General features: G+C 39.1%; 1 protein-coding gene across 1 annotated transcript in view; it reads right to left on the minus strand.

Annotated features, from left to right (window-relative positions):
* Positions 1–24,007, minus strand: part of MSH4 (mutS homolog 4) — a 133,057-nt gene that overhangs the window by 48,950 nt on the left and 60,100 nt on the right. Inside the window, exon 9 of the mRNA XM_030823466.1 lies at positions 3,726–3,800. Within this exon, the coding sequence (XP_030679326.1) occupies positions 3,726–3,800 (75 nt within the window). The remainder of the gene's footprint in view (positions 1–3,725; positions 3,801–24,007) is intronic.

A 24,007-nucleotide genomic window follows, 5' to 3' on the forward strand; every position in this document is an offset into this window, starting at 1 on the left:
ATAATCCCTAGAATTCCCATAATACCCACTTTTCCAGGGAGAGACCAGGTGGAGGTAATTGAATAATGTGGGAAGTTTCCCTCATGCTGTTCTCATGATGGTGAGTGAGTTCTCATCAGATCTGATCATTTTATAAGTGTGTGGTAGTTTCTCCTGCATTTCTTCTCTTTCCTGCTGCCTTGCAACAAAGGTGCCTTGTTTCCCCTTTCCCCTTCTCCTTCTGCCATGATTGTACATTTCCTGAGGCCTACCTAGCCATACTGAACTGTGAGTCAATTAAATCTGTTTCCTTTATGAATTTCCCAGTCTTGGATAGTTCTTTATAGCAGTATGAAAACAGACTAATAAACTGTCATTTGTTATAAATTTTTCCTATCTTTACCTTTTACTTTGCTTTTGACATACCAAAGTTTAAAATTTGTGTTTCATGAAATCTCTCAATATTTTTCTGGTGATTTACTCCATTTATTTCATTACAAGAAAGGTGAAAATATTTTTGAAGTCTTTTGCCACATTATTTTAACTATATATATTTGTATTAGTCCGCTCTCATGCTGCTAAGAAAGACATACCTGAGACTGGGTAATTTATAAAGGAAAAAGGTTTAATTGACTCACAATTCCACATGGCTGGGGAGGCCTCACAATCATGGCAGAAGGTGAATGAGGAGCAAAGTCATGTTTTACATGGCAGCAGGCAAGAAGAACGTGTGTAGGGGAACTCCCCTTTAAACAACCATCAGATCTTGTGAGACTTATTCACTACCAGGAGAACATGGGGGAAACTGCCCTATGCTTCAGTTATCTCCACCTGGCCCTGCCCTTGACATGCGGGGATTATTACAACTCAAGGTGAGATTTGGGTGGGGACACAGCCAAACCATATAATTCTGCCCCTAGCCCCTGCCAAATCTCATGTCTTCACATTTCAAAACCAATCATTCCTTCCAAAGAGTATCCCAAAGTCTTAACTCATTTCAGCATTAACTCAAAAGTCCACAGTCCAAATCTCATCTGAGACAAGGCAAGTCCCTTCTGCCTATGAGCCTGTGAAACTGAAAAGCAAGTTAGTTACTTCCTAGATACAACTGGGGTACAGGCATTGGGTAAATACACCCGTTCCAAATGGGAGAAAATGGCCGAAATGAAGGGACTACAGGCCCCATGCAAGTCCAAAATCCAGTGGGACAGTCAAATCTTTAAGCTCCAAAATGATCTCCTTCGACTCCATGTCTCACATACGGGTCACACTGATGCAAGAAGTGAGCTCCCACACCCTTGAGCAGCTCCACCCTTGTGCCTTTGCAGGGTACAGCCCCCTGAACCCTGCAGCTGCTTTTAAGGCTGGTGTTAAGTGTCTGTGGCTTTTCCAGGTGCATGGTGCAATCTGTTGGTGGATATACCATTCTGGAGTCTGGAGGACAGTGGCCCTCTTCTCACAGATCCACTAGGCAATGCCCAAGTGGGGACTCTGTGTGGGGGCTTTTGCCCATTTTCCTTCTGCACTGTCCTAACAGAGGCTCTCAATGAGGGTTCCGTCCCTGAAGCAAACTTCTGCCTGGACATCCAGGTGTTTCCATACATCCTCTGAAATCTAGGTGGAGGTTCCCAAACCATTCTTGACTTCTGTGCACCTGCAGGCTCAACACCACATGGAGGCTGCCAAGGCTTGAGGCTTGCACCCTCTGAAGCCATGGCCTGAGCTGTATGTTGGCCACTTTTAGCCATAGCTGGAGCAACTGGGACACAGAGCACCAAGTCCCTAGGCTGCACAGAGCAAGGGGGGCCAGAAAGCCATTTTTTCCTCCTAGGCCTCTGGGCCTGTAATGGAAGGGGCTGCCATAAAGGTCTCTGACATGACCTGGAGACATTTTCCCCATTGTCTTGGTGATTATTAACTTTTGCCTCCTTGTTACTTATGCGAATTTCTTCAGCTGGTTTGAATTTCTCCCCAGAAAATGGGATTTTCTTTTCTATTGTATCCTCAGGCTGCAAATTTTCCAAACTTTTACACTCTGCTTCCTCTTGAATGCTTCACTGCTTAGGAATTTCTTCCCCCTGGATACCTTCTCTCTCAAGTTCAAAGTTCCACAGATCTCCAGGGCAGGGGAAGATGCTGCCAGTCTCTTTGCATAGCAAGAGTGACCTTTATTCCAGTTCCCAAAAATTCCTTATCTCCATCTGAGACCACCGCAGCCAGGACCCTACTGTCCCTATAACTATCAGCATTTTGGTCAAAGCCATTCAACAAGTCTCTAGGAAGTTTCAGACTTTCCTACAACTTCCTGCCTTCTGAGTGCTCCAAACTGTTCCAGCCTCTGCCTGTTACCCAGTTCCAAAGTTACTTCCATATTTTCAGGTACCTTTACAGAAGCACCCCACTCTACTGGTAAAATTTACTGTATCAGTCTGTTCTCAGCTGCTAATAAAGACATACCCAAGACTGGGAAATGTATAAAGGAAAAAGGTTTAATTGACTCACAGTTCCACATGGCTGGGGAGGCCTCACAATCATGGCAGAAGGTAAATTAGGAGCAAAGTTACATCTTACATGCCAGTAGGCAAGAAGAACATGTGCAGGGGAACTCTGCTTTATAAAACCATCAGACCTTGTGAGACTTATTCACTACCAAAAGAACAGTATGGGAGAAACCACCCCCATGATTCAATAATCTCCACCAGACCCCGCCCTTGAAATGGGGGATTCTTACAATTTAAGGTGAGATTTGGATGGAGACACAGCCAAACCATGTTAATATTTATTAGAATAACCTCTATAACAAAATTATTCCATATTTTTCATTGTTTCTTTTTCAAAAGCAGTTCCCTTTATCACTTCAATAAAAACAAGTTTTACACAGTGTAGTATTTAAAAGTTAATGAGAAAACAATCATCTTGTAACCATCAGAGTAATAATTACTTCAGGTAAGAGCTATCAATTAATTCTACAACCAATGGGTGGAAGTTTGATGAGGATTGGGTTATTTACACATTCTCAAAATAACTCTCCATAGATTAATAACTTATTAATTACAAAAGAAAATCTGAATTTATGGTGAAGAAATTCATCAGTTAATATCACCAAGAATGAGGAAATGGCATTACGTGCCTCTTGATGTGATGTACTAAAAAGGATGCATCATAGAGTATTAATGCCAAATATGCATAGATGAATTTAATTAGGAGAAAGCAATCACAGAAATTGAGGAAATTCTATTTAAAAAATTGACCCTTATGCTTCAAAATGTCAGTATCATGAACAAAGAAACTGAGAAACTTTTCCACTTCAAAAGAGTTTTAAAAAACATGACATTAAATATAAGATATGATCCTGGATTGGACCCTATATCCGGAAAAAAAATGCTATAAAGAACATTATTAGAACAATTTTAAAAATTTGAGTATGGGATACATATTATAAAATAGTATTGCATCAGTATTAATTATTCTGAATTTGATAATAATATGATTATATAAGAGAACATCTTTTTGTTGGGAGACTTTAGTCCCTAAGTACTTAGGTGCTGCAATTTATTCTCAAATGGTTCAGTAAGCGTAATAAGGCTAATAATGTGTATGTGTATGTGAAGTATGTACAAAAAAAAAAAAATGGGGAATTGGCTATGTTATTCTTGCAATTTTCCCTGAGTTTGAAATTTTTTCCGAACAAAAAGTTAAAAAATAATCTGGACATGTTTTGTATGATACACACACATACAAATTACCTTTAAAGGATCCACAAGTTCCAAGGTATGTTTTAAGTATATTAAATTTGTTATCTTTGATTCAGCAGCATTGACCTGTTAAGATAAAAACCCAAATTTGGATGGACACCATAAATATCTAATAGAACAATGGGTTTTCCTCTTGAACATTCTTACTCTTTCCATATCCCATATATTTTCATATATGAGCCTAGCCACAATGCAAGCCTAAAGAATGACACAAAATAATTGACCCGCCATAATTAACCTAGCATACTGGTTTCCCAAAAGTCTGGAAATGAGAAGAGTTTATCTCATTGTATCCAATTTTCATTTCTATTTCAATCTCTTGGGTTCAATTTAAACTGAATAGCAAAAGGAGATGCAGTCCAATCCTGAGCAGCACCAAGAGACTAAGATTAACTGAAAAAGGCACAAAGAGTATTTGTAGATAGATAATATTTTAAAAGGCTGAATCCAAACCTCCCAGATAGTTACAGAACAACATGGATTTCCCTCATTGGTTCCTGTTTGTTCAAGTAAAACTTTTCATAATTCCACTAGCAATTATAGTTTGCCAAAATAAAGCAACATCAACATTCCAAATTTTATTAATAAATTTTATATAAATTAAACTGCTCTCTAGAATTGGGCAGTGTTACCAAACCTGGAGGAATGAGGAATGATCCTGTGCCTGGACTACTTTACCAATACTGACAGATGAAGTAGAGTTTTAGGATACTACAATTATGACATAATGTACTTGATATGAAGATGTTTCTTTTTTTTTTTAATAGAGATGGGGTTTCACCATGTTGGCTAGGCTGGTCTCGAACTCCTGACCTCAGCTGATCCAGCCATCTCGGCCTCCCAAAGTTCTGGGATTACAGGCATGAGCCACCATGCCTAGCCAGATGTTTCTTTTTGAGGTACTCTGGTCTATAGCCCCACTGCACAATACCTGGACTGTTCTGTGACCATATGCATCAATTTAGAAAAAATGCCATAATAAATGTTGTTAGCACCAAATGGGTTATGTCATGTTCTCTTACAATGGATCTCTGAAACTAACTGGAAGATTAAAAATAAATAAAATTCACTAAACAGAAAACAACTATCATCAATATCACTAAAGGAGAATAACTCATGCTAGGTGCAATGGCTTATGTCTGTAATCCCAGCATTTTGGGAGTCTGAGGTAGGAGGATCACTTGAGCTCAAGAGTTTGAGACTAGCCTGGGCAACATGGCAAAACTCTGCCTCTACAAAAAAAAGTTAAGAAATTCGCTGGGTGTGGTGACACATGCCTGTGGTCCAGCTACATAGAGGCTGAGGTGGGAGGATCACTTGAGCCCAGGAGGTTGAGCCTGCAGTAAGCAGTGATCACACCACTGCACTCCAGCCTGGGTGACAAAGTGAAACCCTGTTTCAAAAAAGGGCGGGGGGATAATTCCAAAAACAGCTAACACACCAGTGAAGAAGAACAAGATGGAAAGACTAACTAATGAATGAATGTCAACTTCTAATAAAATTACAGTAATTAAGAAATGATGGTATTGACATAAAAACAGAGAGTCCAATGGAACAGAATAAACAGTCTAGAAATAGACCTAAATATATATATGGGCACTCGATTTATGACAAAGGTTGACTGCAGAACAGTGGGGAAAGGAGAGTCTTTTCCATAAACAGTACCAGTAGAATTATGAATCCATATGGGAAAAAAAGAAACATGGCCCTTCCCTCAACCTACACACAAAAATTAATTCCAGATGGATTGTAGATCTAAGTATAAAAGGTAAAACAATAAAATATCTGGAATTAATAAAGAAGAATATCTTCAAGGCCTTGTGTGTTCTAATTAACTTTTATAGATTTTGTAATTGATGATTTGGCATCCATTAATCACATGGTGAAACTAATAGCTAAAGTTGTTTACATCTCCCTTGCAGTCTGGCTTTTGCGGGCATGTGAAAATCATATTACGAACCCTCCAATCACAAACTTCAACATCTGTGTTTTACTTCCTGCCCAATAGGTGACTTCCCTACCTAGCAACTTCCTGGCATTTTTGCCCATGTTTCTCCTTGCTCCTTCTGCCTCTCGACCAACCCTAGTACTTCCCCAGGTGGTCCTGCCTGACATGCCATCTCCTCTTGGGAACTATAAGTAATAAACAATAGCATTGGTGTCTCCATGTTATCATTCAGTCACCTTCATAAATTAAAATTCCATGGGTACAATCAAGATATTAGAGTAGGTAAAGACTTCTTACGCAGGACACAGCAAACACTAACTATGAAGGGGAAAAAAACTGATAAACTAGATCCATTTAAATTATGAATTTCTATTTATCAAAAGATATTACTAACTCAAGATATGTTCTCCAAAAGCCAACTCTGAGAAACTAGAATTTGAGAGCAAATAATTTATTTTAAAAAGTAATTCCAGCAAAAACAGGCAAGAGAGTGGGGAAGTAAGACAGAGAAGGAAAGGATACCTGTACAGGAGACATTAATGATCAAGTTACCAATTTGTCTCCATCTCTCAGATAGAGACATCTGAGAGATGGCATAGAGTAAGTTTCAGAAGCTATCTCAAAAGGTAAGGAAAATGGGGTATTTATTCATCAACTCCTATTCAGTGTTGGTTAAGAGCTGCTGCCAGGGCATCAATTCCCTAACACCCTCCAGCCTCTGTTATGGCCAGAGAAAGTCTTCAGAAAGCAGAATCTCAGCTGCTTCAAGCAAGAAGTCTTCCTGCACAAAAGTGAATACCAAGGCAATGTGGGTAGCATATCAACAGCATCTATCCCACAATACTCAGTGCAAATTAAACTACAAAATGGGAAGAAATATTTGCAACACACATAACCAAAAAAGTGCCTATATCTAATATGTGAAAAGAAGCTCTACAAATCACAAAAGCAGATAAACCCAACAGAAAAATGAGTAAGACTCCCAAGCAAAACTTTCACAAAAGAAGATATTCAAGTGGTCAATATACATATGAAAGGATGTTCAACCTCATTAATAGGAAAACGCAAATTAAAACCACTGTTTATCAAAATGCTATGGCTAAAATTTTAAAACCAGTAGTATCAGGTTTGGGGAAGAAAAATTGGAGTTCTCATACACTGATGGGAGGATAAATTGATAAATCATTTTGAAAAACATTTTGGCATTATCTACCAAAGTTGAATATATGCATACCCCATGACCCAGAAATTCCACTCCTAACTATACCAAATAAAAACATATGTACAATTACATTAAGAGATGGGTACGAGATTGTTTAGCAGTATTATTTCTGATTGCAAAACCTGTCAGCAACCCAAAAGTTCAGCAGTAATGAAATGGATAAATAATGGCATATTAATATACAGTGGAATATCATATAGCAGTGAAAATAAATGAGCTAAAGCTACATGAAACAACATGGTTAAATCTCACAAATATAATGTTGACTCGAAGAAGTCAGGCATAAAAAGTATGCATTGAATATTCCTTTATATGTAAAGTTTTTAATAGCTCAAGTCAAACTAAATTACAAAGAAAAGGAAATGATTACTAAAAGTGGTTTCTTTTTGGAGACAGGTAGAAAATAATGGATGGGAAGGAGAAGACGGGGAATTGTTGAGGTATTGGTGATAACTATTTCTTTACGTGAGTGGTTGTTACATGAATGTTCACTTTGTGATAAATCAATGTAGCACTACATTGTTATTTTGTACAGTTTTCTGTATTGTATATTATTTCTCATAACTTTAAGAAAAGGCTAAAAATAATAATAAACAGGAAGGTAGAAAGAAAAGAGTACTCTTGTGGAAGGCAAAAGAAGAAAATGGGAAATGAGTGTGTTCATCTGAGTCAAACTTTGCTGCTAGGTCAAGCATGATGAGCACTGCCATTAACCACTGGATATAGCAATATGAAAATCATTGGTGGCTTTGAGAAAAGGAGCATAATTAGATACACCAATTACAGATAATCCTCCCAGTGGAATGGTGAGGCGAAGATTTATTTGGAATGGGTTTGGAGAGAAAAGAAGCATAATTAGATACATCAGTTACAGATAATACTTCCAAAAAATATTGCTTTACAGAGAAACAAGAAAAGTAGAGAGGGAAGTAAAAACAAGCAAAAAAAGCCGTTTTATATTTTTTTAATGAAGTAACAATAGCATGTTTGTATTTCTCTTTGACCTAAGCATCTTGTGCCTTCTGTCAGCATCTATGAAACTATGGCAGGCTAACTAGTTAGTTTGCAAGTAGGGTAGAATCTCAGATCCCTTGCAGTTCTAGATAATACTATGCTGTAATTGCTTATTTTATTTTTACCCAAATATAACATTGGAGTATAAATTATTCTGGATCAGAGCTGTAAATCTTACTATATTTTAGCACTTACCACAATACTTACTAAAATGAATCAAAGAATAAATCAAAGGAGTCATATACTTCAGATACTCTATATGGCAGTTTGAAATCATTTAAAAAAAAGTTATTCAAAATGATGCAAAAAACTCATGATAAAAATTAGAAAAATATGTTTAATATAAATTTTTCAAATGTTGGGGAAAGTATTTTAAGCATTTATAGTGGAAAACACAAATATTCTTAACGCAATACATTAAGTGCTATGGTTATAGATACTGTATAGAGAGAAAATTGTGTTAAGAAATTTAAGCTTTATTTTTAGTGAACATTATGATCAGAAACATGCATTTTCTAGAAATCAATATTCTTAAAAAGAAAGAATAAGAACTCATCTTAGGCAAACAATTTCTTACTGAAAATTTTCTGAGAGCATTTAGTTCATTCACATGTTTTAGCAAATCATTCAGTTTAACCAGCACAAGTCTGAACTTAGTAAATACTGTATTCAATTAAGAGATTTATGCTTATATTAAATGAGAAAAGAGCCTTTTAAAACAAATTTTCAGATGGTTAAAAAAATGATAACTGAGAAACATTATAAGAAATAATGAAAGCCATGAATCATGCATAAAGTTAAATATATTGCTTAAGTTTCCCTAAAGGTTACTAAATCTGATCTGTAAAGTCTAACAAAAAGCCTCCACAAAGGACAGAAATACAATGGTGAGAAAAAGATTTACAATTCTGACTGATTCTCCCAAAACTAAAGTTTTCCTTAGTTTAAAGGATGAGAAGTGGACCACACTTCCAAGACGGCCAAATAGGAACAGCTCCAGTCTACAGCTTCCAGCGAGATCAATGCAGAAGATGGGTGATTTCTGCATTTCCAACTGAGGTACCTGGTTCATCACACTGGGACTGCTTGGACAGTGGGTGCAGCCCACGGAGGGTGAGCCAAAACAGGGCGGGGCATCGCCTTACCCGGGAAGGGGTGGGGGGATTTCTCTTTCCTAGTCATGGGAAGATGTGAGTGACTGTACCTGGAGGAGCACTCCTGCCCAAATACTGCACTTTTCCCACGGTCTTCACAACTGGCAGACCAGGAGATCCCCTTCCGTGCCTGGCTCAGCAGGTTCCACGCCCATGGAGACTTCCTCCCTGGTGGCTCAGCAGTCTGAGATCAACCTAGGACTCAGGAGCTTGGCAGGGGGAGGGGCGTCCGCCATTGCTGAGGCTTGAGTAGGCAGTTCTATACACACAGTGTAAACAAAGTGGCAGGGAAGCTCGAGTTAGGTGGAGCCCACTGCAGCTCAGCAAGGCCTACTGCCTCTCTAGATTCCACCTCTGGGGGCAGGGCATATCCGAAAAAAAGGCAGCAGGCAGCGTCTCCAGACTTAAACATCCCTGCCTGACAGCTCTGAAGAGAGCAGTGGTTCTCCCAGCATGGCGTTTAAGCTCCAGTAACAGACAGACTGCCTCCTCAAGTGGGTCCCTGATCCCTGTGTAGCCTGACTGGGAGACACCTCCCAGTAGGGGCCAACAGACACCACATACAGGCGGGTGCCCCTCTGTGACGAACCTTCCAGAGGAAGGATCAGGCAGCCATATTTGCTGTTCTGCAGCCTCCACTGGTGATATCCAGGCAAACAGGGTCTGGAGTGGATTTCCAGCAAACTCCAACAGACCTGCAGCTGAGTGGCCTGTCTGCCAGAAAGAAAACTAACAAGCAGAAAGGAGAGGCATCAAAATCAACAAAAAAGACATCCACACAAAACCCCATCCATACATTACCAATATCAAAGGACAAAGGTAGATAAAACCACGAAGATGGGGAGAAGCCAGAGCAGAAAGGCTGAAAATTCCAAAAACCACAATGCCTCTTCTCCTCCAAAGGAACACAACTCCTAACCAGCAAGGGAACAAAACTGGATGGAAAATGAGTTTGACGACTTGACAGAAGTAGGCTTCAGAAGGTCGGTAATAACAAACTTCTCCAAAAAAAGGAGCATGTTCTAACCCATCAAAAGGAAGCTAAAAACCTTGAAAAAATATTGGACGAATGGCTAACTAGAATAACCATGTAGAGAAGAGCTTAAATGACCTGATGGAGCTGAAAACCATGGCATGAGAACTTCGTGACATGTGCACCAGCTTCAGTAGCCGATTTGATCAAGTGGAAGAAAGGCTATCAGTGATTGAAGATCAAATGAATGAAATGAAGCAAGAAGAAAGTTTAGAGAAAAAAGAGTGAAAAACAAACAAACAAAGCCTCCAAGAAATACGGGACTATGTGAAAAGACCAAATCTACATCTGACTGGTGTACCTGAAAGTGACGGGGAGAATGGAACCAAGTTGGAAAACACTCAGGATATTATCCAAGAGAACTTACCTAACCTAGCAAGACAGGCCAACATTCAAATTCAAGAAATACAGGGAACACCACAAAGATAATCCTCAAGAAGAGCAACCCCAAGACATATAATTGGCAGATTCACTAAGGTTGAAATGAAGGAAAAAACGTTAAGGGCAGCCAGAGAGAAAGGTCAGGTTACCCATAAATGGAAGCCCATCAGTCTAACAGTGGATCTCTCGGCAGAAACTCTACAAGCCAGAAGAGAATGGGGACCAATATTCAACATTCTTAAAGAAAAGAATTTTCAACCCAGAATTTCATATCCAGCCAAACTAAGCTTCATAAGTGAAGCAGAAATAAAATCCTTTAGAGAGAAGCAGATGCTGAGAGATTTTTGTCATCACCAGGCCTGCCTTACAAGAGCTCCTGCAGGAAGCACTAAACATGGATAGGAATAACCGGTACCAACCACTGCAAAAACACGCCAAATTGTAAAGACCGTCAATGCTATGGAAAAACTGCATAAATTAATGGGAGAAATAACCAGCTAGCATCACAATGACAGGATCAAGTTCAGATATAACACTATTAACCTTAAATGTAAATGGGCTAAATGCCCCAATTAAAAGACACAGACTGACAAGTTGGATAAACAGTCAAGACCCATCGGTGTGCTGTATTCAGGAGACCCATCTCACGTGCAAAGACACACAGAGGCTCAAAATAAAGAGATGGAGGAAGATCTACTAAGCAAATGGAAAGCAAAAAAAAGCAGGGGTTGCAATCCTAGTCTCTGATAAAACAGACTTGAAACCAACAAAGATCAAAAGAGACAAAGAGGGCCATTACATATTGGTAAAGGGATCAATTCAACAAGAAGAGCTAACTGTCCTAAATATATACACACCCAATACAGGAGCACCCAGATTCATAAAGCAAGTTCTTAGAGACCTACAAAGAGACTTAGACTCCTGCACAATAATGGGAGACTTTAACACCCCACTGTCAATATCAGACAGATCAACGAGACAGAAAATTAACAAGGATATCCAGGACTTGAACTCAGCTCTGAACCAAGTGCACCTAATAGCAATCTACAGAACTCGGAGTGGAGCCAAGATGGCCAAATAGGAACAGCTCCAGTCTACAGCTCCCAGCGTGAGCGACACAGAAGACGAGTGATTTCTGCATTTCCAACTGAGGTAACGAGTTCATCTCACTGGGGAGTGTCAGAAAGTGGGTGCAGGACAGTGGGTGCAGCGAACCGAGCATGAGCCGAAGCAGGGCAGGCATCGCCTCACCCAGGAAGTGCAAGGGGTCAGGGAATTCCCTTTCCTAGTCAAAGAAAGGGGTGACAGAGGGCACCTGGAAAATCGGGTCACTCCCACCCTAACACTGAGCTTCTCCAACGGTCTTAGCAAACAGCACACCAGGAGATTATATCCCGTGCCTGACTCGGAGGGTCCTACACCCACGGAGCCTCGCTCATTGCTAGCACAGCAGTCTGAGATCAAACTGCAAGGTGGCAGCAAGACTGGGGGAGGGGCGCCCGCCATTGCAGAGGCTTGAGTAGGTAAACAAAGCAGCTGGGAAGGTCAAACTGGGTGGAGCCCACCACAGCTTAAGGAGGCCTGCCTGCCTCTGTAGACTCTACCTCTGGGGGCAGGGCACAGCCAAACAAAAGGCAGCAGAATCCTCTGCAGACTTAAATGTCCCTGTCTGACAGCCTTGAAGAGAGTAGTTGTTCTCCCAGCACACAGGTGGAGATCTGAGAATGGACAGACTGCCTCCTCAAGTAGGTCCCTGACCCCCGAGTAGCCTAACTGGGAGGCACCCCTCAGTAGGGGCATACTGACACCTCACACGGCCGGGTACTCCTGTGAGACAAAACTTCCAGAGGAATGATCAGGCAGCAACATCTGCTGTTAACCAATATCTGCTGTTCTGCAACCTCTGATGCTGATACTCAGGCAAACAGGGTCTGGAGGGGACCTTCAGCAAACTCCAACAGACCTGCAGCTGAGGGTCCTGACTGTTAGAAGGAAAACTAACAAACAGAAAGGACATCCACACCAAAAACCCATCTGTACATCACCATCATCAAAGACCAAAGGTAGATAAAACCACAAAGATGGGGAAAAAACAGAGCAGAAAAACTGGAAACTCTAAAAATCAGAGCGCCTTTCCTCCTCCAAAGGAACAAAACTCCTCACCAGCAACAGAACAAAGCTGGAAGGAGAATGACTTTGACAAGTTGAGAGAAGAGGGCTTCAGACGATCAAACTACTCTGAGCTAAAGGAGGAAGTTCAAACGCATCGCAAACAAGTTAAAAACCTTGAAAAAAAATTAGACGAATGGCTAACTGGAATCACTAATGCAGAGAAGACCTTAAAGGACCTGATGGAGCTGAAAACCAAGACACGAGAACTACGTGATGAATGCACAAGCCTCCACAGCTGATTCCATCAACTGAAGAAAGGGTATCAGTGATGGAAGATGAAACGAATGAAATGAAGCAAGAAGTTTAGAGAAAAAAGAATAAAAAGAAACGAACAAAGCCTCCAAGAAATATGGGACTATGTGAAAAGACCAAATCTACGTCTCATTGGTGTACCTGAAAGTGATGGGGAAAACCGAACCAAGTTGGAAAACACTCTGCAGGATATTATCCAGGAGAACTTCCCAAATCTAGCGAGGCAGGTCAACATTCAAATTCAGGAAATACAGAGAACGCCACAAAGATACTCCTCCAGAAGAGCAACTCCAAGACACATAATTGTCAGATTCACCAAAGTTGAAATGAAGGAAAAAATGTTAAGGGGAGCCAGAGAGAAAGGTCAGGTTACCCACAAAGGGAAGCCCATCAGACTAACAGCTGATCTCTCGGCAGAAACTCTACAAGCCAGAAGAGAGTGGGGGCCAATATTCAACATTCTTAAAGAAAAGAATTTTCAACCCAGAATTTCATATCCAGCCAAACTAAGCTTCATAAGTGAAGGAGAAATAAAATCCTTTACAGAGAAGCAAATGCTGAGAGATTTTGACACCACCAGGCTGGCCCTACAAGAGCTCCTGAAGGAAGCACTAAACATGGAAAGGAACAACCGGTACCAGCCACTGCAAATACATGCCAAATTGTAAAGACCATTGAGGCTAGGAAGAAACTGCATCAACTAATGAGAAAATAACCAGCTAACATCATAATGACAGGATCAAATTCACACATAACAATGTTAACCTTAAATGTAAATGGTCTAAATGCTCCAATTAAAAGACAAAGACTGGCAAATTGGATAAAGAGTCAAGACCCATCAGTGTGCTGTATTCAGGAAACCCATCTCACGTGCAGAGACACACATAGGCTCAAAATAAAGGGATGGAGGAATATCTACCAAGCAAGTGGGAAACAAAAAAAATGCAGGGGTTGCAATCCTAGTCTCTGATAAAACAGACTTGAAACCAGCAAACATCAAAAGAGACAAAGAAGGCCATTACATAATGGTAAAGGGATCAATTCAACAAGAAGAGCTAACTATCCTAAATATATATGCACCCAATACAGGAGCACCCAGATTCATAAAGCAAGCCCTTAGAGACCTACAAAGAGACTGAAGACTCCCACACAATAATAATGGGAGATTTTAACACCCCACTGTCAACATTAGACAGATCAATGAGACAGAAAGTTGACAAAGATATCCAGGAATTGAACTCAGCTCTGCACCAAGCAGACCTAATAGACATCTACAGAACTCTCCACCACAAAACAACAGAATATACATTCTTCTCAGCACCACACCACACCTATTCCAAAACTGACCATTTAGTTGGATGTAAAGAACTCCTCAGCAAATGTAAAAGAACAGAAATTATAACAAACTGTCTCTCAGACCACAACTAGAGACTAGAACTAGAACTCAGGATTAAGAAACTCACTCAAAAATGCTCAACTACTTGGAAACTGAACAACCTGCTCCTGAATGGCTACTGAGTAAATAACAAAATGAAGGCAGAAATAAAGATGTTCTTTGAAACCAATAAGAACAAAGACACAACATACCAGAATCTCTGGGACACATTCAAAGCCGTGTGTAGAGGGAAATTTATAGCAATAAATGCCCACAAGAGAAAGCAGGAAAGATCTAAAATTGACACCCTAACATCACAATTAAAAGAACTAGAGAAGCAACAGCAAACACATTCAAAAGCTAGCAGAAAGCAAGAAATAACTAAGATCAGAGCAGAACTGAAGGAAATAGAGACACAAAAAAACCCTTCAAAAAATCAATAAATCCAGGAGCTGGTTTTCCGAAAAGATCAACAAAATTGATAGACCACTAGCAAGACTAATAAAGAAGAAATGAGAGAAGAATCAAATAGACGCAATAAAAAATGATAAAGGGGATATCACCACGGATCCCACAGAAATACAAACTACCATCAGAGAATACTAGAAACACCTCTACGCAAATAAACTAGAAAATCTAGAAGAAATGGATAAATTCCTCAACACATACACCCTCCCAAGACTAAACCAGGAAGAAGTTGAATCTCTGAATAGACCAATAACAGGCTCTGAAATTGAGGCAATAATCAATAGCTTACCAACCAAAAAAAGGCCAGGACCAGATGGATTCACAGCCGAATTCTACCAGAGGTACAAGGAGGAGCTGGTACCATTCCTTCTGTAACTATTCAGATGAACAGAAAAAGAGGGAATCCTCCCTAACTCATTTTATGAGGCCAGCATCATCCTGATACCAAAGCCTGGCAGAGACACAACAAGAAAAGAGAATTTTAGACCAATATCCCTGATGAACATCGATGCAAAAATCCTCAATAAAATACTGGCAAACCGAATCCAGCAGCACATCAAAAAGCTTATCCACCATCATCAAGTGGGCTTCATCCCTGGGATGCAAGGCTGGTTCAACATATGAAAATCAATAAACGTAATCCAGCATATAAACAGAACCAACGACAAAAACCATATGATCATCTCAATAGATGCAGAAAAGGCCTTTGACAAAATTCAACAACCCTTCATGCTGAAAACTCTGAATAAATTAGGTATTGATGGGGCATATCTCAAAATAATAAGAGCTATCTGTGACAAACCCACAGCCAATATCATACTGAATGGCAAAAACTGGAAGCATTCCCTTCAAAAACTGGCAGAAGACAGGGATGACCTCTCTCAACACTCCTAGTCAACTTAGTGTTGGAAGTTCTGGCCAGGGCAATCAGGCAGGAGAAGGAAACAAAGGGTATTCAATTAGGAAAAGAGGAAGTCAAATTGTCCCTGTTTGCAGATGACATGATTGTATATCTAGAAAACCCCATCATCTCAGCCCAAAATCTCCTTAAGCTGATAGGCAACTTCAGCAAAGTCTCAGGATACAAAATCAATGTGCAAAAATCACAAGCATTCTTATACACCAATAATAGACAAACAGAGAGCCAAATCATGAGCGAACTCCCATTCACAATTGCTTCAAAGAGAATAAAATACCTAGGAATCTAACTTACAAGGGACATGAAGAACCTCTTCAAGGAGAACTACAAACCACTGCTCAATGAAATAAAAGAGAATACAAACAAATGGAAGAATATTCCATGCTCATGGATAGGAAGAATCAACATCGTGAAAATGGCCATACTACCCAAGGTAATTTATAGATTCAATGCCATCCCCATCAAGCTATCAATCATTTTCTTCACAGAATTGGAAAAAACTACTTTAAAGTTCATATGGAACCAAAAAAGAGCCTGCATTGCCCAGACAATCCTAAGTCAAAAGAACAAAGCTGGAGGCATCACGCTACCTGACTTCAAACCATACTACAAGGCTACAGTAACCAAAACAGCACAGTACTGGTACCAAAAGAGAGATATAGACCAATGGAACAGAACAGAGCCCTCAGAAATAATGCCGCATATCTACAGTCATCTGACAAACCTGACAAAAAACAAGAAATGGGCAAACAACTCCCTATTTAATAAATGGTGCTGGGAAAACTGGCTACCTATATGTAGAAAGCTGAAAGTGGATCCCTTCCTTACACCTTATACAAAAATTAATTCAAGATGGATTAAAGACTTACATGTTAGACCTAAAACCATAAAAACCCTAGAAGAAAACCTAGGCAATACCATTCAGGACATAGGTATGGGCAAGGACTTCATGTCTAAAACACCAGAAGCAATGGCAACAAAAGCCAAAATTGACAAATGGGATCTAATTAAACTCAAGAGCTTCTGCACAGCACAAGAAACTACCATCAGAGTGAACAGGCAACCTACAGAAGGGGAGAAAATTTTTGCAATCTACTCATCTGACAAAGGGCTAATATCCAGAATCTACAATGAACTCAAACAAATCTACAAGAAAAAAACAACCCCATCAAAAAGTGGGCAATTGATATGAACAGACACTTCTCAAAAGAAGACATTTCTGCCTCCAACAGACACATGAAAACATGCTCATCATCACTGGTCATCAGAGAAATGCAAATCAAAACCACAATGAGATACCATCTCACACCAGTTAGAATGGCCATCATTAAAAAGTCAGGAAACAACAGGTGCTGGAGAGGATGTGGAGAAATAGGAACACTTTTACACTGTTGGTGGGACTGTAAACTAGTTCAACCATTGTGGAAGTCAGTGTGGCGATTCCTCAGGGATCTAGAACTAGAAATATCATTTGACCCAGCAATCCCATTACTGGGTATACACCCAAAGGATTATAAATCATGCTGCTATAAAGACACATGCACACGTATGTTTATTGCGGCACTATTCACAATAGCAAAGACTTGGAACGAAGCCAAATGTCCAAGACTGATAGACTGGATTAAGATAATATGGCACATATACACCATGGAATACTACGCAGCCATAAAAAAGGATGAGTTCCTACCCTTTGTAGGGACATGGATGAAGCTGGAAACCATCATTCTCAGCAAACTGTCTCAAGGACAAAAAACCAGACACCGTATGTTCTCATTCATAGGTGGGCATTGAACAATGAGAACACTTGGACACAGGAAGGGGAACATCACACACTGGGGCCTGTTGTGGGGTGGGGGAGGGGGGAGAGATAGCATTAGGAGATATACCTAATGTTAAATGACGAGTTGATGGGTGTAGCACACCAACATGGCACATGTATACATATGTAACTAACCTGCACATTGTGTACATGTACCCTAAAACTTAAAGTATAATAAAAAAAAATCTACAGAACTCTCCACCCCAAATAAACAGAATATACATTCTTCTCAGCACCATATCCCACTAATTCTAAAATCGACCACATAATTGGAAGTAGAACACTCCTCGGCAAATGTATAAGAATAGAAATCACAACAAACTGCCTCTCAGACCACAGTGCAATAAATTAGAAGTCAGGATTAAGAGACTCACTCAAAACCGCACAACTTCATGGAAACTGAGCAACCTGCTCCTGAATGACTACTGAGTAAATAACGAAATGAAGGGAGAAATAAAGATGTTCTTCAAAACCAATGAGAACAGAGACACAACGTACCAGAATCTCTGGGACACATTTAAAGCAGTGTGTAGGGGGAAATTTATACCACTAAATGCCCACAAGAGAAAGCAGGAAAGATCTAAAATCGACACCCTAACATAACAATTAAAAGAACTAGAGAAGCAAGACCAAACAAATTCAAAAGTAGCAGAAGATAAGAAATAACTAAAATCAGAGCAGAACTAAAGGAAATACAGACACAAAAAACCCTTCGAAAAATCAATGAGTCCAGGAGCTGATTTTTTTAAAAGATCAACAAAAGAGATAGCCCAATAGCAAGACTAATAAAGAATAAAAGAGAGAAGAATCAAATAGACGGAATAAAAAATGATAAAGTGGATATCACCATCGATCCCACAGAAATACAACCTACCATCAGAGAATACTATAAACACCTCTGTGCAAATAAACTAGAAAATCTAGAAGAAATGGATAAATTCCTGGACACATACACTCTCCTAAGACTAAACCAGGAAGAAGGTAAATCTGTGAATAGACCAACAACAGGTTCTGAAGTTGAGGCAATAATTAATAGCCTACCAACCAAAAAAAGTCCAGGAGCAGACGGATTCATAGCCGAATTCTACCAGAGGTACAAAGAGGAGCTGGGACCATTCCTTCTGAAACTATTACGATCAACAGAAAAAGAGGGAATCCTCCTTAACTCATTTTATGAAGCCAGCATCATCCTGATATCAAAGCCTGGCAGAGACAATAAAAAAAGAGAATTTTAGACCAATATCCCTGATGAACATTGATGCAAAAATCCTCAATAAAATACTGGCAAACCGAATCCAGCAGCACATCAAAAATCTTATCCACCACAATCAAGTCGGCTTTCTCCCTGGGATGCAAGGCTGGTTCAACATACCTTGAATCAATATACGTAATCCATCACATAAACAGAACCAAAGACAAAAACTCATGATTATCTCAATAGATGCAGAAAAGGCCTTCAGCAAAATTCAACAGCCCTTCATGCTAAAAACTCTCAATAAACTATGTATTGATGGAACATATCTCAAAATAATAAGAGCTATTGATTACAAACCCACAGCCAATATCATACTGAATGGGCAAAAACCGGAAGCATTCCCTTTGAAATCTGCCACAAGACAAGGATGCCCTCTCTCACCACTCCTATTGAACATAGTATTGGAAGTTCTGGCCAGGGCAGTCAGGCAAGAGAAAGCAATAAAGGGTATTCAAATAGGAACAGAGGAAGTCAAACTGTCTCTGTTTGCAGATGACATGATTGTATATTTAGAAAACCCCATCATCTCAGCTCAAAATTTTCTTAAGGTGATAAGCAACTTCAGCAAAGTCTCTGGATACAAAATCAATGTGCAAAATCACAAGAATTCCTATACACCAATAATAGATAAACAGAGAGCCAAATCATGAGTGAACTCCCATTCACTATTGCTACTAAGAGAAAAAAATACCTAGGAATCCAACTTACAAGGGATGTGAGGGACCTCTTCAAGGAGAACTACAAACCACTGCTCAAGGAAATAAGAGAGGATACAAACAAATGGAAAAACATTCCATGCTCACGGATATGAAGAATCAATATCGTGAAAATAATCATAATGCCCAAAGTAATTTATAGATTCAAGGCTATCCCCATCAAGCTACCACTGACTTTCTTCACAGAATTGGAAAAAATTATTTTAAAGTTCATATGGAACCAAAAAAGGGCCCGCATAGCCAAGACAATCTTGGGCAAGAAAAACAAAGCATCACAGTACCGGACTTCACACTTTACTACAAGGCTACAGTAACCAAAACAGCATGGTACTGATACCAAAACATATATATAGACCAATGGAACATAACGGAGGCCTCAGAAATAACACCACACATGTACGACCATCTGATCTTCGACAAACCTGACACATACAAGCAATGGGGAAAAGATTCCCTATTTAATCAATGGTTTTGGGAAAACTGGCTAGCCATATGCAGAAAACTGAAACTAGACCCCTTCCTTACACCTTATACAAAAATAAACTCAAGATGGATCAAAGACTTAAATGTTAGACCTAAAACCATACAAACCCTAGAAGAAAACCTAGGCAATACCATTCAGGACATAGGCATGGGCAAAGACTTCACATCTAAAACACCAAAAGCAATGGCAACAAAAGCCAAAATTGACGAATGGGATCTAATTAGACTAAAGAGCTTCTGCACAGCAAAAGAAACTATCATCAGAGTGAATAGGCAACATACAGAATGGGAGAAAATTTTTGCAATCTATCCATCTGACAAAGGGCTAATATCCAGAATCTAGAAATAACTTAAACAAATTTACAAGAAAAAAGCAAACAACTCCATCAAAAAATGGGCAAAAGATATGAACAGACACTTCTCAAAAGAAGACATTTATGCAGCCAACAGACATATGAAAATATGCTTATCATCACTGGTCATTACAGAAATGCAAATCAAAACCACAACTAGATACCATCTCACGCCAGTTAGAATGGCAATCATTAAAAAGTAAGGAAACAAGAGATGGTGGAGAGGATGTGGAGAAATAGAATCCCTTTTACACTGTTGGTGGGGGTGTAAATTAGTTCAACCATTGTGGAAGACAGTGTGGTGATTCCTCAAGGATCTAGAACTAGAAATACCATTTGACCCAGCAATCCCATTACTGGGCATATACCCAAAAGATTATAAATCATTCTACGATAAAGACACATGTACATGTATGTTTATTGCAGCACTATTCACAATAGCAAACACTTGGAACCAACCCAAATGTCCATCAATGATAGACTGGATTAAGAAAATGTGGCACATATACACCATGGAATACTATGCAGCCATAAAAAAGGATGAGTTCATGTGCTTTGCAGGGACATGGTTGAAGCTGGAAACCATTATTCTCAACAAACTATCACAAGATTAGAAAACCAAACACCGCATGTTCTCACTCATAAGTGCGAGTTGAACAACGAGAACACATGGACACAGGGAGGGGAACTTCACACACTGGGGTCTACGAGGGGTGGAGGGCTAGGGGAGGGATAACATTAGGAAAAATACCTAATGTAGTTGACAGGTTGATAGGTGCAGCAAACCACCCTGGCACATGTTTACCTATGTAACAGAACTGCATGTTCTGTGCATGTAACCCAGAACCTAAAATATATATAAAAAAAAAAAAAAGGAAAGAAAGAAAAAAGGATGGGAAGTAACATTGACCCTTAAAAACCTATGGGGCTAATTATAATTTTTTTTTCTGAACAGAAAAAAAGGTTCCAGATTCTTAGCTTGCTGAATTACCTTAAACCTAGACCAGAAGACTTTTTAAAAATCTGATAGTCAAATTGAGTATAGAAGCAGGCAAGCTATTCACAGATATTTCTCAGAAAACTAGTTGGTCAAAGTGATTTTTTTTCCTAATTTAACCAGAAATTGTCTAGTGCAAAAAGATGTATATTACTAATTCCTATAACTAGTGCCACTGTATGAAACTGTGTGACTGCATAATACTATATGTTACATAAATTGACAATAAAGAGATTGCTGTCAGGTATAATCTGATGATTAATTCTTTCCTAACATACCCTTCGCTTATACACTGTTAAAGGTTGAATTGTGTTCCCTCTAAAAGAATTCTGTTGAAGTTCTAACCCTCAGTAACTCAAAATGTGATCTTATTTGGAAATAGGGTCATTCAGAGGTTAGTAATTGTTACAATGATATAACACTGGAGTGGGGTAGGCCCCTAATCCAATAATATTGATGTCATACAAAGACAGCCATGTGACACGTGGAAACACAGGGATACCACCCTTTCATGAGGAAACATAGATTGGAGTTATGAATATTCGAGCCAAGAAATGGCAATAATTGTAAACAAATCACCAAAAGCTAGGAAGAGACAAGAAAGGATTCCCCTACAGGTTTCGCAGAGAGAGCATGGCCCTAAAACACCTTGACTTCAGATTATTAGCTTCTAAATCTGTAAGACAATAAATTTCTATTATTTTAGGATGTGCAGTTCATAGTGTTTTGTTACACAGCCTTAGAAAACTAATACAGGCCAGGCACAGTGACTCACACCCATAAACTCAGCACTTCGGGAGGCCAAGATGGGAGGACTGCTTGAGCCCAGGAGTTCAAGACAAGCCTGGGCAAAAAGGCAATACCCCATCTCTACAAAAAACTTAAAAATTAGCTGGGTGTGGTAGCGCATGCCTGTGGTCTTGGCTACTTAGGAGGCTGAGGTAGGAAGATCGCATAGGCCAGAGAGGGCAAGTCTAAAATAAACTATGATCACACCACTGCACTCCATCTTGGATAACAGAGTGAGACTCTATCTCAAAAAAGAAAGAAAGAAAAAAAACTAATACAAATACTAATTATCTATATAAAATGGCCATTTTCTGTTCTATTAAACTGCATTGCATTTTTCTATGTAAAATATGCTATTCATAAGTAAAAACTGTTCTTTAAGTATTTAAGATATTTTTCATTCAAAAATATCATCCAAAGCAGTGACATCTGGCAAAATATCATAAATGTTAACTGTGGTACTTTGTTGATATTTATATTGATTATTCATGTTTAAGTCTCTGAAAATCCTAAAACATTTACTGATTCCAACAACACTGTTAAACAAATGCAAAGAAAAAAAGGATTAGGCTAGCAACATACTCAAAAATAAAGTGAAGAACCCTCCATATATATTGAAAAATCATTTTATTTTAATATGAACAATGTGATGTAGTATTAGCTGTCAGGGCCCAAATAGGAAGAAGAGAGCATCATTGGTGTGGGGGAGGCAAAGCCAGAGCAGGGAGAGGACGGAGGGGTGGTATAGCACAGGAGGACAAGGAAGGCATCTAAACTGAAGGTCTACCTAGCAAGGGTATATGAGCCTGAATATTAACAACAGGAGGTTATTCATGCAAGGGAAGAGGGAAACCCTGACACAAGTTTTGGGTCCCAAGTAGGCTGAAGAAAGCCTCCTCTGCATAGAAGGGCAGCTTGAGCCTGACAGAGGTGAGAAGGATTTCTGCATAGGAAGACAGTTTAGCAGGGAGTACTAGAGCATAGGCAGGGTGAAGATGGTATCTGCATAGGGGAGGGAGTGGCAGTAGTAGGAGACTGGTATTCCTCCTGAATATATCAAATATATTAATACATTAAGAATAATGAGGACTTCTCATTGGATAATAGGATTTCTCATCAGGTTTTACACTGACAGAGAAGAGAGTTACTAATATGGAAAGAGAGAAAACTAGTATGAACCCTGTGACTGTAAATTGAAATTGGAAGTATTGGTTTCTGTGTTATTGTATAGATAAACACAGAAGTATTTCTGTGTTTATCTATACAATAGAAAATCATGAACACATGATTTTCTATTGTATAGATAAACACAGAAATAAATATAGAGGTCAATATCTATATTTATGCATATATATATATATATATATGTATATATATACACACTTATTCCCTAGCCATGAGAGGGTTCTAGAATGGTGATACCCCAATAGCAATAAGTATATCTGGTGCTCAAATCTTGATTTCTAATACCATTCCTTACTAAAATGAACCAGGACTCCTGGGAGAAATAGTTGATTCAAAGGCTACCAAGGAAAGTACGAGATAAGCCTGGCTCATTTTCTTGAGGCAGAAAATGATAAAGTTCTCAAAGAATTGTGGATGCATTTCCAAAGAGCATAGAAGCAAATTAGAAGAAGCTTGCACAGGTCAAATCTGAGACAATGTGAGAATCAAAATAAATATTGACAGTAATAGACTATAACCAATTGAATATAAAATCATCAGTCCATATGGATTAAATACATACATACATAAATTTAAAGTTAGATAAATTGAAAGAAGAGCAAAATATTTACATGGTTTCAAGCTACTTCCCCACAAAATACTTATTAATTAAATGGGGGAAATCGTAATTGTACAGCAATTTTACACCATCTCAACCAAGTATACAAACTTACCATCATAATGAGACAAATCAAAATT

The sequence above is a fragment of the Nomascus leucogenys genome, chromosome 12, assembly GCF_006542625.1.
Source record: "Nomascus leucogenys isolate Asia chromosome 12, Asia_NLE_v1, whole genome shotgun sequence".
NCBI classification, from domain to species: Eukaryota; Metazoa; Chordata; class Mammalia; order Primates; family Hylobatidae; genus Nomascus; species Nomascus leucogenys.